Here is a 14148-nt window from a genome sequence, read left to right as displayed (position 1 = left end):
AAAAGAATTGAAAAATGGGGATGAAAAAAACACAATCCCACAGAGTTTTTGGCCACATCTAAAAGGCGGATTTTTCATATTTGGCACAGCTAATAGTTATTCTTAAGGGCACTGGTTGTAATTTCCAAGATGAATGCAGATCATGTTGTGCATCCACAATAAACTTTCACACTAAATGTCTCATGTCAACGTAGTCAGAATTAAAGAGAGGCTTGAAAGAAGTTGACCTTTCAAGTTTTTTTTTGTGGTTACACAATTTGTGAATATTTGTACAAAATGAATACAATGCAGGCTCCTGTAAACAAGCATGTTTAAAATACCTGTTTCATTCACAAAATCACTTGTAATAGTTGATGCAACAAATCCATTGGCTGATGTACAGCTGACAGCACGACCATAACCAAAGCAGTTCAAGCATCCTTGCTGATTAGCACTGTCCAAGTTGAATGTACCAGGCTTGCAGCTGTTACATTTTAAACCTTCAACATTGACCTTGCAATGACACTGTCCAGTGAGCTCATGACAAGCAGTTTCCACAGAACCAGCATTTGAACATTCACAAGCTAAAAAATCATTATAAAATAATTAGGATAATATGCACACTCTCATTGGTCAATACACGTAGCTGTGTTCAGATGAGAATATGTAAACACGACTGTGCCATCACACAAATTTTGATTGGTTATGTGCTGTCAGATGTGCATTTTGATTGGCCGGTAGGAAATGTGAGCGCATATCAAGAAAATCATGAAGTAGAAAAAACAGCATTTTCCTTCATTCGACGTTTTATTTTTGAGAAATATTTTATAAAAGCAATACAGTACTATTTTTGGTGTTTACATAACCTCATCTAAACACGAAGGGGAGTTGAGAGAATTCTCGACAGTTACGCAAACCTTCGCCTGCGTCTCAGGTTTGCATAACTGTCAAGAATTCTCCCAACTAACCCTTGTGTTTGGATTAGGCTATGTAAACATGGAAAGAGTCCTCTATTGCTCAAATGTCAATGGCAAAAGAAATACAAAAATTAAGCTGACTCCAACTTGTTAGCTGCGACAAAAACATCCAACTGCAGTGCAGAAGGTTCTGGGTTCTGCTCTCACTGGACAACCACTCAGGGTCTTAAAATAAATAAGGAAAAAAGTGCTGCCTAAATGTCATTTCACATGACTTTCAAGCCTTTTAGAATGAGACCACACATCACACCATTGTTCATAAAATTTTGAGTAATCTTCCACACTAGTAATGAAGGTCAAAGGGAGTTTATCCTGTAAAGATATGTTTTTAAGAAGAAGGAAAAAAAACTAACTGGTGCCAGGATACCGTAAATTTGGTTCTAGGCTAGGCTGGAATGAGCATTATTTTTTAAACTAATTTTTCATTTTATGATAGTTCATATAAAATCTCGTGTACCAATTAACTGAATATTAAGTTATGTGTTCTTACGATCACATCCAGCAGAAGAGAATCTGTAAAAGCCAACACCACATAAGTTACAGGTTCGACCCACCACACCCAGGCGACATGAGCACTGTCCTCCGTAACTTGTACAGTTATATGAACCTGCTACAGTCCCGAAAGCATTACAGCCACACTCTGCAGAGAAAAAAGAATACATTACCATTGATTTCCATTAAGATGTTTTATTACATAGAGAAGTAGGCTAATAACATTAGAGAAATTCTATAACACAGATTGTCCAGCATGCGTATACTAACAGTTTCCTTTTGGCTTTTGATTTAAATGGTGATCGGATCTTCCTAGCTTAAGGAAAACCATATCACTAGCCTAAGGAAGGTCTTCAGAGCACCATGCAAACTACCCTGTATACAATCCCTTACCAAACTTTTTACAGACATAAATCAAATGAAACATTATTGTTTTGCCAAGTCCTAGCATATCCCTCGTACAATGTTAACATGCCACTACTGCCAGAATCTACCCCAGTTTGTTTCATCTATATGTCCAAAATTCAAAATGAAATTTCCTCATAAATTGAGTCTTAGCAAAAGGAATTAAGATTGATCTTATTTAGAAACTATAAAGTATTGCACTGCTGCTGCTCACCTACCATTGGATTTAGACGGTAAGCTTACCTAAAGTACCGTTGTATAATTCTGCACTGACAGAAAACATAAGTGCACTGCAATAAGCTGGCTCTGGCTCCACATGGGGAAGTGACGCCCTGGCTTGCACACAGCTCTGCAGATGGTTACGAATATCTTGCCCTGACTCCGTAAATACTCGGGTGAGAGAAAGGTCAGGAATGAGGACTATGGAGTCCACAAGAAATGGGTAGTTATAATCACCAGAACTGTTGTAAAACAGGGAAATATTATATGTTTCCCCTGCAAACAGTTTAACAGTGTCTTGTGACATCCACGCCTGTTGAGAACCACTTGGTAGCTGTTCCAAAAAGATGTTGAATTCTGAACTTTCATTGAAACTGATAGCTTCAACTTTCAGAGTAAGCCTGGCCTCAGGACCACTGGTGTAAGATGAATGAACACTGTACCGGATAACAGCGTAGTAATGATAACTTGCCAGTATGTTAGACGCATTGGTGAATGCATATTGACCCGGAAAGAAAGAAGCATAACCACTACCCGTGAAGGCCACACCACGACCATCATATTCAGTGACAGAAGTGAAAGTACCATGCATGTCTTCGCCTTCCAGTATGACAAAGTCCAGGAAAGGATAAAACTGTCCCTGTTGAGCTCTGTTACAGGTGGTACCTTCAACACCACTGCGGCAGGTACATAATCCTGCATATGAAAGGAAAATTCATTGAAATTAATCCTATAAAATCAATGTAAGATCAGAAAACAATGAAATGCATCAGCACAAATTTGGAAATGTAAAGTACAGTCATGTACCTCATGATTCTTTGTGATAAATGGACTACGGTAGTTAGCATCAACTGTTTTGTTGGAGACCAGACATTTCTTATGCAAAAGGCCATTAGTTTTTCACATGTTTGTGATGTAACCTGATGACTTTCCACATGTATACCGTATATCAGTATTAATTATTATTGACAGGAATAAGTTATGCCAACAACAATATTAAGTGAAATCAATTTCACCTATTTAGGATAATAATGTCATTTATTACCCTATTTAGTATATACTAATACAGTGGATAGCGTTAAATGCGCGCGCTGATTGGCTACTCAAACTCCGGATAACCTTTGCTATTCACCTTGCACCCGAAAATGTTGTAATCTTTGCAGAAATAAATGAGCTAAAATAATATTTTTGTGCTGTATTATCTCACTGTTTTTAGTATATACTTAAGCCACCTCCACTTCGGCGAATAGTTGTTAATTATTATTATTACTATTATTATTATTAGTTAATTATTATTATTACTATTATTATTATTATTATTATTAGTAGTAGTAGTAGTAGTAGTAGTAGTAGTAGTAGTAGTACTATTATTATTATTATTATTATTGCTAGCAAAAGCCAAATGCTTTGCGCAAAAGAACGGCAAAGTGACACTGACACTGTCTGCTGGCATAGCCAGATAAGAGAGATGTACCATGAAATGGTAAGACATGCACGTGTACTTCAGCAGTTATCAATAGAGCTTTGTTAGATTTGGCCAATGCTGTTGTACAATATAATCTACCAGCTAGGAACAACACTTTAGTATCTTAGTCTTCACTACAACAAAATCACTGATTGCTATGACCTTAAACATCGGACTGTAAAGTATGTAGTAGCCAGCAATCCTGGTCAACACTGTTGGGACAATTCCTGCTTTTCCCCCTTCCCCCATTACAATGTTGATTTTTCATGGCCTCCGAAATCAAGATTAGTTCATCAATCACTCACATATTTCAACATTGTCTGGGGGGAAGGGGGGTGCAAAAAAGGCAGTGAAAGAAGAACATGTGTTGCTCAAATAACAGCCGAAGCATGTACAGTAAATTCTCTACTTTTTGCCCAAAATTTGGCAAGTGTCCCAAAGCAGGATTGCTGGAAACTGAATTTCAGCAAACAAAAATACACGTCCTCAAAATAGTGAACAATTAAACTCATCGCCAATAGATGAGCTTGGGGAAGGTGCCTATGAAAGCGGGTCGTGCTGCCCAGCAAAATACGAGCCACGAGCAGGTATCCATGGCAACCCAGAGAGTGGCAACCACCACCAGGCACCGTCACACTGACAAGTCAGTGGAGATACTTACCAACCTCAGTACTCACCAAGGCCACCAAAGAGGGAGGGAAGGGAGGAAAAAACTGCCGCACCAAGCACAATTTGCAGCGAAAGAACTGCACGACCTCACACAGCAAGTACCGTCATCTGAAGCTTGGTGAAAACCCGTATGTCAAATAGGCATGCATGATCTGTGATCACTGCTGACCAGCACTGGCTCAATTTTAACTTAGCCTAAATTACATTTAGCCACATTTTGTAAAATTGCAAAAACTGTTTTATTGCAGTAAAGTCTGTGTTTTATGGAAGCCGAAAACCAGCAAAGAATATTTTCAGGAGACTCGTTCCCAGACTCTGCGAGTTAGCCGCTGCTTTTCGAGCTGCAGAATGCCCTTGACTTTGCTATGCAGAACTAGACTCCTCACAAGTTAAAAGACAACAAATTGCGTAGACAATAAAATATTACAAGGGAAAGGGCCAAATTCATGTCTCTGTAGCTTTTGCTTCGCCAAATTTGCTGCATGTCATCTTGCTGACAATAATCAGTGTCATACAAAAAAGAATTGTCTGTGCCGGACCAATGCTGTTGTTGACAACAGTAACAGTTCTCACTCCTAAAAACACATTTTCTGGTTGCGCTTTTGATGTGGCTACTAGAATACAGGTGTATATGGCGTGTTGTGTTATATACACTTTCACTGATCTTTAATTGGCGTTTGTTTCCGAACAAAAAAACGCTTACTGCATTTTTCAACAGTTCTCAGGTATTATAAAATAATAAGCTAACGACTAATTAGATCTTTTGCGTTTTCTAGGGTGGGAAGTGTTGAAAGATACACTTATGTCCAGGTTTGACCCTAATTAGATGCACGCCCAATTTTGACATCCAACACAAAGTGTCCCTTTAAGTCTAAGCATTTGCTACCTATTTTCAACAATAAGGTAAGGGTAAAGGTTAGCGTTATTTTTAGCTTTGGGTAAAATTAATGCAGCAGTTAATCTTCACTTAAAGAGCAGCATTTGGGGGACACTTTGTGACATAAATTGTCTGTATTCTGAGACACAAATGATGTTGAAGTTGGCTAGAAGAGCAAGGGGACACTTTGTGACGCTTATTGAAATCCGCGTGCATCTAATGCATCTAAACCTGGACATATCTCGAAAGATACACACCTGGTAATCTTTTAAAGCCAAAAGGCACTTGTTTAAATAGTCAAGAAATGTGGTCAAGAACTGTTCACCACTCACTGTAATGCAACCCACCGTTTTTACAATCCTTCCTTACACCACCTCTACATCGGTGCAATATATTGTACAGTTTTACTATCCAAGAAAATTCTCTAATGAGATTTAATGAACCTAGCCAGCCCTGAGACCAATCAAAACCTGTTGGGACAATTCCCACTTTTTCCCCTCCCCCCCATTACAATGTTGATTTTTCAGGGTCTCCAAAATCAAGATTTGTTCACTGATTGATCAATCAATCAATCAATCAATCAATCAATCGCATATTTCAACATTGTCAGAGGAAAAGGATTGGGGGGGGGGGGGGTGCACAAGAAAAATGCAGCGAAAGAAGAACATGCATTGCTCATATAACCAAGGAAGCACGTACAGTTAATTGTCTATTTTTGCCCAAAATTTGGCAAGTGCCCCAAAGTTTTTTGACTCAGATTATTGATAACAACACTTTTTTAAACAAAAATTTATGTAAATGTAGAAGTACGTAACAAGAAAAACAAGAAAGCAATCACAACAAATACTACACTAGATTGAAATTAAAGTAACCAACTTTAAAGGGGTAGCTTAAAATTACTACTTTGTGTTAAATTTCACAAACCTGAACTCTTGTTGCATATGGGGAAAGCCCCACCAAAATCACAAGGGCACTGCTGACAATCTGTTCCATTGGTGAGAGGGAAATGGTAAAAACCATCTTTGCATTCACTGCAGTTTGTACCTTGTATATTCAGCTTGCACATGCATGTGCCAGTATACTGGTCACATTCTATAGTGCTGTTAACAGTTCCAAGGCTATTGCACCCACACTCTAAAAAAAGTAGAAGAATACTTCAATTCACTGCTTTCCATTCTTTCCCGCTCTACAGATACAAATTCAATGACCAGTTTACTTGTCCATAATAAATTAAAAAGTTCAGTTCGAATCAAGTTAAAATACAGTTAATTTAACACTTTCAAAGAGTCCTGAGAGTAAGACTATCAAGATTTTACTCTGTCTAATGCCAGACAATACCTGTCAATGGAGGCTGCTTCAGGGATGCTCAGTATTTATTCTTTAAATGGTGATTTAGCTGGCTCATTTAAGAGTAAAGGGAAAAAATGATAAAAAGACTGACCAATGCATTCTCCACGTGGACTTAATGTAAGTCCCCAGTATCCTGGAGTGCAAAGATTGCATTGCTGACCCATCACATCGTTCTTACAGTGACACTGTCCAGCCACCTGCGTGGATGTAGACTCCTGAAGACATGAGCCATTGTTTGTTATGCCTTCCGGAAAGCAGTTACAGGCTGCAAACAACAATAGAAAGCTTTTAAATACAAAAATGCGACAGCTAGGACAATAATGAAGAATACTATGATTAGAGAACATGCATTATTGTTACAATAAGCACAAATTATGTTGGAAGGAAGGAAGTCCTATCCTGATTTCACTGTAAAGGATCAAGAACATTGTGGGCTGGTTGTTTATTAAACAAAGTCTACCTTACACACTTTGGTTTCAAGAACCACATTACTTCAAGAACTTTGCAGTAGTGACTTGCGAGTACATAAATTTTAATTTTGTCGTTTGCTTTTGTCTCCTAGATCTTGTTCTCAACGATGAACACCCTTTCACACTATGGTAAAAGTAAAGAATCCCACCAACGCGTCAGCCAATGCCGGCACACCACCGACACACTACCGACGCATCGGCCGACACACACTACCGACGTCGGTCAACGCACTTCCAACACGTCGGTCGATGCACTTCGGACATGTTGGTCGAAATACTTACTCTTTACAATTTTGTTATTTCTTTCAGTTGGAAGCAAGAACAACTTCATAAGGAACGACAAAAACCTGATAGGCAGTCGACCAACAGTCGACCAACGCATTGGCTGACGTGTTGGCCGACGCATTGGTGGGATCGGATTCTTTACTTTTACCCACACTATGAATTGCCAATATCAAAATGACTTGCAATGCTGTTATGTTGCTGTTATGTTGCTGTTCAAACAATAAGAGAGGTCTGAGCTTTAGCAAATATTTTTAAGTTGAACCAGTGCTCAAAATTAAAAAAATTCCAGGTTGTCCCTGTTTCAAAAGGCAGGCAATTAAACAACGAAGGGGCCAGGACAAACTGTTTTACAGTTAATATCTAAATCGTTCACATAATTTTGATAAAATCTAAGTCCAAAAAATCCAAGTATTTTTATCTGAAGCGATGTTTGTGGTAATTTTGTGGCTGAAAACAACGAATTTTGAACACAAACCCTTCAAATCACTAAAATTCGTTGTTTTCAGCCACAAGGATTACCACAAACAACACTTCAGGTAAAAACACTCAGATTTTTTAGACTTGGATTTTATCGAAATTATGTGAAAGATTTAGATATTAACACTCACACAGTTTGTTCTTGGGAAAAACATTTTCTATTTTTGGCTCGGTTGTCCATTGTTTTTTCTTCAGGCAACCAACCTTTTCATTTTTATTACCAAAAACTAGCCGCCCAGTAAACTTTCTGCTTGTCTGGGGCGACGAGACGACCGCCTAATTTCAAGCACTGTTGATCCGGTAAGAGAGAGAAGAGCAAGGGGGCTGGTCTTGTGATGCTCATTGTGTTCGAACATTACATTCTTAACATATAGTCTGGGAGCAAATGTGGTCCAGTGTGAAGTTCGTGCTGAAAGCAAGCACCTAGTGTAAAAGTGTTCATTAGGACCTACTAAACATGAAACGTTTTGGTGCCAGCTTTGCAACTTGCTCAGACGGCTTTTAAGGGGGGTTAAAATCTGACCCATGAAATCCAGCATGGAAACGAGGCTAAAACACATAATTCCTCATAACTTTGTTAATAATAGACGAAAATACACCAAACTTGCTCACATGATTGGACATGATCCTCCCTGTTGATGTACGCTAATTTACATAGGTCACGTGACCTTACGCATGAAAGCGAGCAAACACATAATTTTCCATAAATTTGTCAAAAAAAATCCTTATCATGCCAAACCTGCTCACCTTAGTCAGTTAGACATCTTGCATCGATTGGTGCCACTTTGTGGTGTCACGTGACCCCATACATGGAACCGAGGCTGGATATATGTGGTAGCATCGTGTAGGATGGCATTTGTCTTGCCAACTACTAGGCAGATACCTACATATCTGGTTATCCGAGTTCAGATATAAAAACTTCAACTAATCATTTTCCTATGACCCATAGCACAGGGACGAGACGGATAAAGCAAATACTGCGGAGGCTCCATTTGAGAATCTATCTTGTACACATAATCAATAATTTTGCCAACTTATAATACTGGTTCCATGTATTCATTTTCGCATGTATATTGGAACAAGGGCAGAAAGTGAAAATAGCGACTACTGCTATTTTATATATACAGTCATGAAAGTCTTACTGAATATCTATATACATTGTTCTGTTGTCCATTCCTATGGAATTTCCTGTTCGACTTCGTCTTCATCATACTCATCACTCTCAGCATACTCGTTCTGGCGATCTTCAGAGCACAGACAGAGATCAGTACAGACAAGTCAGGCTTTTTGACACTGACAACGGTTGTTAGAGCAACGGGACTTGGCGCACTTGCATCGGACAAGCTGTCTAATTGCCTCTGGCGCTGGTGGAAGATTTGTCATGACTGGTATGCACTTTCCATCTTCATCTTGCCATTCATAGCCTTCTGGTGAGGGCAACACCGGGTTTGCTACATGATCGTTGTTCCAAACAAGAAGCTGGTAGTGCGCTCTCAGAATGGCTTGATGGAGAGCGGCTTGTGTTGGCGGCAACCTCTCAGACTCAGCTTGATTTTTCTTAAAGAGGGACCATCTGAGGGCTTTGACGGTTTTGATGTCTGTCTTTGGTTGGTACATCCGACAAACCAGCTGTTCCACTCCACTTCTTGTGCCGTCATCTGGCTGTTCCCCACAACCGAGGTTAGCAAGAGCTTGCAAGATAGGAGTGCTGGCGTTATCAAACTCATCCCAACAAGTGGCTTTTCCCTTTCCAGAGAAACTCCCAGTAACATCTGCTCCGGTCAGCCCATGAAATGCTGGCAGCGCAGCCGTCTTAGTGGGCCCAAGGGAGTCTGCGATTGACTTCAAGTTGATAACTCTACGACTACTGCCGGTCCCAGTAACAAAGCAAGAGTTCGAGCACAAATCTGGATACCGTCGGAGAGCCAAAACAAGAATATCAGTGTCAGGAGAATATATAGAGAGTTGGGTAGCACCTTGAGCAGAGGCATCCAGAGCATATAAAATAATCTTCGTGTCGGCTTCTTCTTGTGTACTTCGTAAATGCCTGACGTCTCTGTGCGTTGCCTCACATTCCGTTCCCCATGCCACAACGACTTGTCTCCCATTAGCATTATCCTTCACATTCTTTGCGAGAAACGTAGTAAGTTCGCCCTTGGTATTTGAATGAGCAAGAAGCTTCTTCATCGGCACCTTGGCGATGTGGGTAGAATCAGTAATGCGATAATAAATGGGAGCATGGTCACCTTGTCGTTTGACTCGTGTTGCTGATTTCAGTGAGGATGGCACATCATATCTGTCGAAGATTATGTGGAGCTCTTGTAAATCATTATACTTTACAAGCAAGCGATTCGTGAAATGTTCAGCCAAGTCTCTACAGTTCTTGATCCACTCTGGCTTGTCTTGTGATTGGACTTCGGCCATTCCATCAACAATCGCGACTTTGAATCCTGCGGTGATTTCTTGTGTATTAGGCCACCTGCCTTCTCTAGGATATGCATAAGGGCACTCTTGCAAGAACAATGCAACATGGTACCATCTCGTGCAAACAAAGATCGTGGGACAACAGTGAACTCGTGTAAGCGAACAACCTCTTGGATGTCAATTTCTGGGCGGCTCTTGCACACCATCGCCAAACGAGCAAACAGATTTCTGTCCTCCTTTAACTCGATGATCGTGTCTTTAGCTTTGACTTTGATGACCTTAGCACTTGTTTTCCTTTGGCGTGTTTTGCAATCCAGCCTCGTTTCCATGTATGGGGTCACGTGACACTACAAAGTGGCACCAATCGATGCAAGATGTCTGACTGACTAAGGTAAGCAAGTTTGGCATGATAAGGATTTTTTTTGACAAATTTAGAGTAAATTATCTGTTTCAGCCTCGCTTTCATGCGTAAGGTCACGTGACCTATGTAAATTAGCATAAATCAACAGGGAGGATCATGCCCAATCATGTGAGCACGTTTGGTGTATTTTCATGTGTTATTAACAAAGTTATGAGTAATTATGTGTTTTAGCCTCGTTTTCACGCTGGATTTCATGGGTCAGATTTTAAACCCCTCTTAAAAGCCGTCTGAGCAAATGGCAAAGCTGGCACCAAAACTTTTCATGTTTAGTAGGACCTAATGAACACTTTTACACTAGGTGCTTGCTTTCAGCACGAACTTCACACGGGACCTTATTTTATGACATTTGCTCCCAGACTAATATTTCTGCAGACCATTTTAGTGACTGTGTATGTTTTTTGTTTCTGGAACTTTTCAAAGACTCTTAGACAGGTATTAACATTTTTTAAGTTAAAAAACAAGTTATTTTTAGAAAAGATCGTGCTATCTTAGGAAACATGATGCAATTGTTTAACTTCTAGAACATGCTGAAGTTGAGGTAATAAGCAGCAGTTGCATGACACCACAGAATCCTCCCATTTTTTGAGTAAGGTTAAACTGTTCAAATTTCCAGCTGAGTGAAATTGACGCATATCTAATTACTCTGTTCTCTTACCAACACAAGTATTGGGATGATCTATTGGTACATCTGAATTCCTGTAAAACTTTGATTGACATTTTTCACAGTGCTGTCCAGTTGTGTTGTGTTTACAATGGCTACAGACACCAATGTTCAATGTGTTATTATATAAGCAGGACATTCCATGGCTGTTACACTGACACTCTACAATTCAAAAAATAAAAATATATAAACATTTAAGCCAGATGCAACCTTTGTATAATTAGCTCTAACGAGTCTCAGGGTCTTAAACATGAAAAAAAAAATAGAATATAGAATTTATTAACGTGTTTGGAGAGTCAGGCTCTGTGATCTGGTGGAGAAAACAGTGCAGTGAGGTTGAGGGTTGAAGGTTGAAGGTTTCAAAAGGAGCAAGTTAAGAAAGTTCTTTTTCTCACTCTTAACGGTGAGATTATCAGTGAGGCAAAACATGATATGTGCTTAATGAGATGGTTCTAATGAATAGAGGATGTTAGGGTAAAAGAAGATAACTAGGGAAAGAGACAGACGAAGGAAGAGAAGATATGGATAACCGAAGTAGAAGAGAGGAAAAAATGTAAATCAGCTATTCTTTTGGTTACCCCTAAAATACTGGGGCCGCGATTTATAAATAAATATAATATCTGCTACAAGTACTAATAATAGTAATTTTTTGTATAATTACAGAGGTGATTTTTGAAAATTCTCTGCGCTCATTGGTTACATTTGAGGTGATTATTATGTGATAATCACCTAGCCATTTTTTTCAAAATGACCAAAAGCCATTTTGTTGAGATGTCAGATGAATAAACAAATTATTGCTTAAAAGAAAATGCATCTTTTTTGAATAATCACCTATGTTATTATACTTATCTAAAACAATAAAAACGCTCAATGAATATTATTGTTAAATTATAATTGTACCTTGGCATTCATTTGCATGAGTTGCATTTGCTGGCATCCAGGGTCGATTATTGTACAATGGCTTGCACATTTCACAATCTTTTCCAGCGGCATTATGTTCGCACACACATGTTTCATCCATACGCGGGCCCCTACAGTATTGTGCATGTCCATTACAGTTGCAGCGTCCTGTAATAATTATATCTGAAATGGCGTAGTAGTACTTGTTAAGGTTCTCTTCAGTGGGAAACAACAATCCAATATCATCTAAGGAAGGAGGTTCTTCTAGTCTGACTCGCACATTTGTTGCAAGCATAAAGTCCTGGACATCTGGATCAAAATAGCCACAACCTGGATCATACCTTGAATCGAATCTGAACTCCACTATTCCAAATCTTGGGGGTAATGTACCACTGTAATACTCGGTGCAGCTCACATTAAAAGGACTACTCTTAATGACAGGAGGTAATGCAGGCATGTTGTATGAATTCTCACAGTCAAAGGCAAAATACTGTAAAACACTCCATGTTTTGCCAGAGTCTTTTGATTTCTCAAGAAACATTTCTTTTGGTCTTCTATTGTAAAATCTTACAGTTATGCGACCAGAAATATGGAAACTTCTACCTAATGATAGTGTTATATTTACCTTCGGAGGGCTGTCAGGGTTTTGCGAGTATACATCCCACCATGTCTGAGACTGCCACCATGTTACTTGTCCAAGTAGATATGGAGTATCAAATTCGCTGTTCACCATAAACTCTGGTAGATGTTTCTTGGTGGTGCTGTTTGCATCACATTCATAGCACTTCTGACCAGGGCCCAACTCACAGTATCCAGAAGCAGGGGTACCACAGGTGCTTGTTGCTGTAGCATTTCTCATGAAAGCAATACTGAGTGGAGAAGCAATACATGGGCGAGGAATTTTCCCCTGAGAATCTGCATAGCAACCACCGAAATGACAGGTATCATCTCCTGAGGATGTATTTAAGGAGATGGAAAGGAGATGAAGGAACAAAAGACATAAAAGCTTGTGAATTTCCATTTTTCGAACAGGTGCAATACTGCATGGAATCTAAAACACTATGATTGAATTGGTTTGCCCAGCATCTATTGCCATGAGTTGAACAAAGGTAAAAAAGTTAAGAACATCTGAAATTGAACTTCAAAGCACCCACTGCACTTCAATTGTGCTGCTTTGTGAACTAATAATTTATTAATAGCAATATTTCACAACCTTGTGATACATACTTGGCCTAGAATGTTAAAATTATGTAATATTCATGGCGTAAAGCACACTTTTCTAGAAAATTAAAAATTAATGTCATGCATTGCCGGTTGTTCGAAACCATTTTATCTATTCATTCTTTTGGTCTTCTTTCTTTGACTAATCAACTGCTTTGCTCTAGCTTTAGTACCAACATATCTCCTATAATTAAACATTACTTAGTTTTACTCAGCACGATTAGCTTTTTAGTTATTCTGAGTAAAATTAATGTTACCTTTTTTTTGTATTAATAGATTACGCTGTTAATTAAGTTTAACATTTATTTGGTTAAAAAGCTGGTGTTGCTGTTGTTGTTGTTAATTAACTTAATCCAGGATTATTAGCATAAATTTTTGTTTCATGTTTTCAACTTTTCAGTGAAAGTTCCTTTTGCTTATTTTTGTTTTTCAAGATTGACTTCTTCTAATGTAAAGTTTTGCCAAATATCAGCGTTGAACAGCATTTGGGAGTAGAGAAATAAATTTCTTGGTTAATTTTTAATCTGGGATTAGCGTTAATCGCCTTTTAAACAACCGCGCCATAGCTAATGGCATGGTTTTCTCTTCTCTTAGAGAAGAGAAAACCATGCCAACACTCACTACAGTTTCACATTTTAAGCTGAAACAAATGAGAAACCAATAAGTAGCTATCTAACATGTGATTTATTACCTTTATTGGTAAGTTGACGCCGCGGTTTACTTCAATATAGCAGGTACTTGGATATGGGCCAAGACGACAAATGCATTTCATTTGTACTCTGCCTTGGAGCAGCTCTGCATAAATTCTAGCAACCATATTGTCATACTCGTTCAGGTAATAAGCATTTGACATTTC

At 38.9% G+C, this 14148-nt stretch overlaps 1 protein-coding gene across 3 annotated transcripts in view; it reads right to left on the bottom strand.

The window, feature by feature from the left end:
* LOC137993397 (laminin subunit beta-1-like) overlaps positions 1-14116 on the bottom strand; it is a 24313-nt gene extending 10197 nt beyond the window's left edge. Inside the window, exons 1-8 of one of the 3 annotated variants that reach the window (XM_068839225.1) lie at positions 13984-14116; positions 12072-13022; positions 11166-11333; positions 6525-6698; positions 6008-6217; positions 2097-2768; positions 1447-1596; positions 321-563 (exon numbers count right to left, since the gene is read on the bottom strand). In XM_068839225.1, the coding sequence (XP_068695326.1) occupies positions 321-563; positions 1447-1596; positions 2097-2768; positions 6008-6217; positions 6525-6698; positions 11166-11333; positions 12072-12930 (2476 nt within the window). In that variant the 5' untranslated portion in view covers positions 12931-13022; positions 13984-14116. Of the gene's footprint in view, positions 1-320; positions 564-1446; positions 1597-2096; positions 2769-6007; positions 6218-6524; positions 6699-11165; positions 11334-12071; positions 13248-13983 lie in introns of those variants that run through there. The other 2 variants (XM_068839227.1, XM_068839224.1) reach the window with 2 other exon arrangements.
* Positions 14117-14148: the final 32 nt, after the last annotated feature.

This window comes from Montipora foliosa, chromosome 2, assembly GCF_036669935.1.
Source record: "Montipora foliosa isolate CH-2021 chromosome 2, ASM3666993v2, whole genome shotgun sequence".
Taxonomy (NCBI): domain Eukaryota; kingdom Metazoa; phylum Cnidaria; class Anthozoa; order Scleractinia; family Acroporidae; genus Montipora; species Montipora foliosa.
The sequence above is the reverse complement of the archived record's forward strand: the minus strand, read 5'-3'. Positions and strand labels throughout refer to the sequence as shown.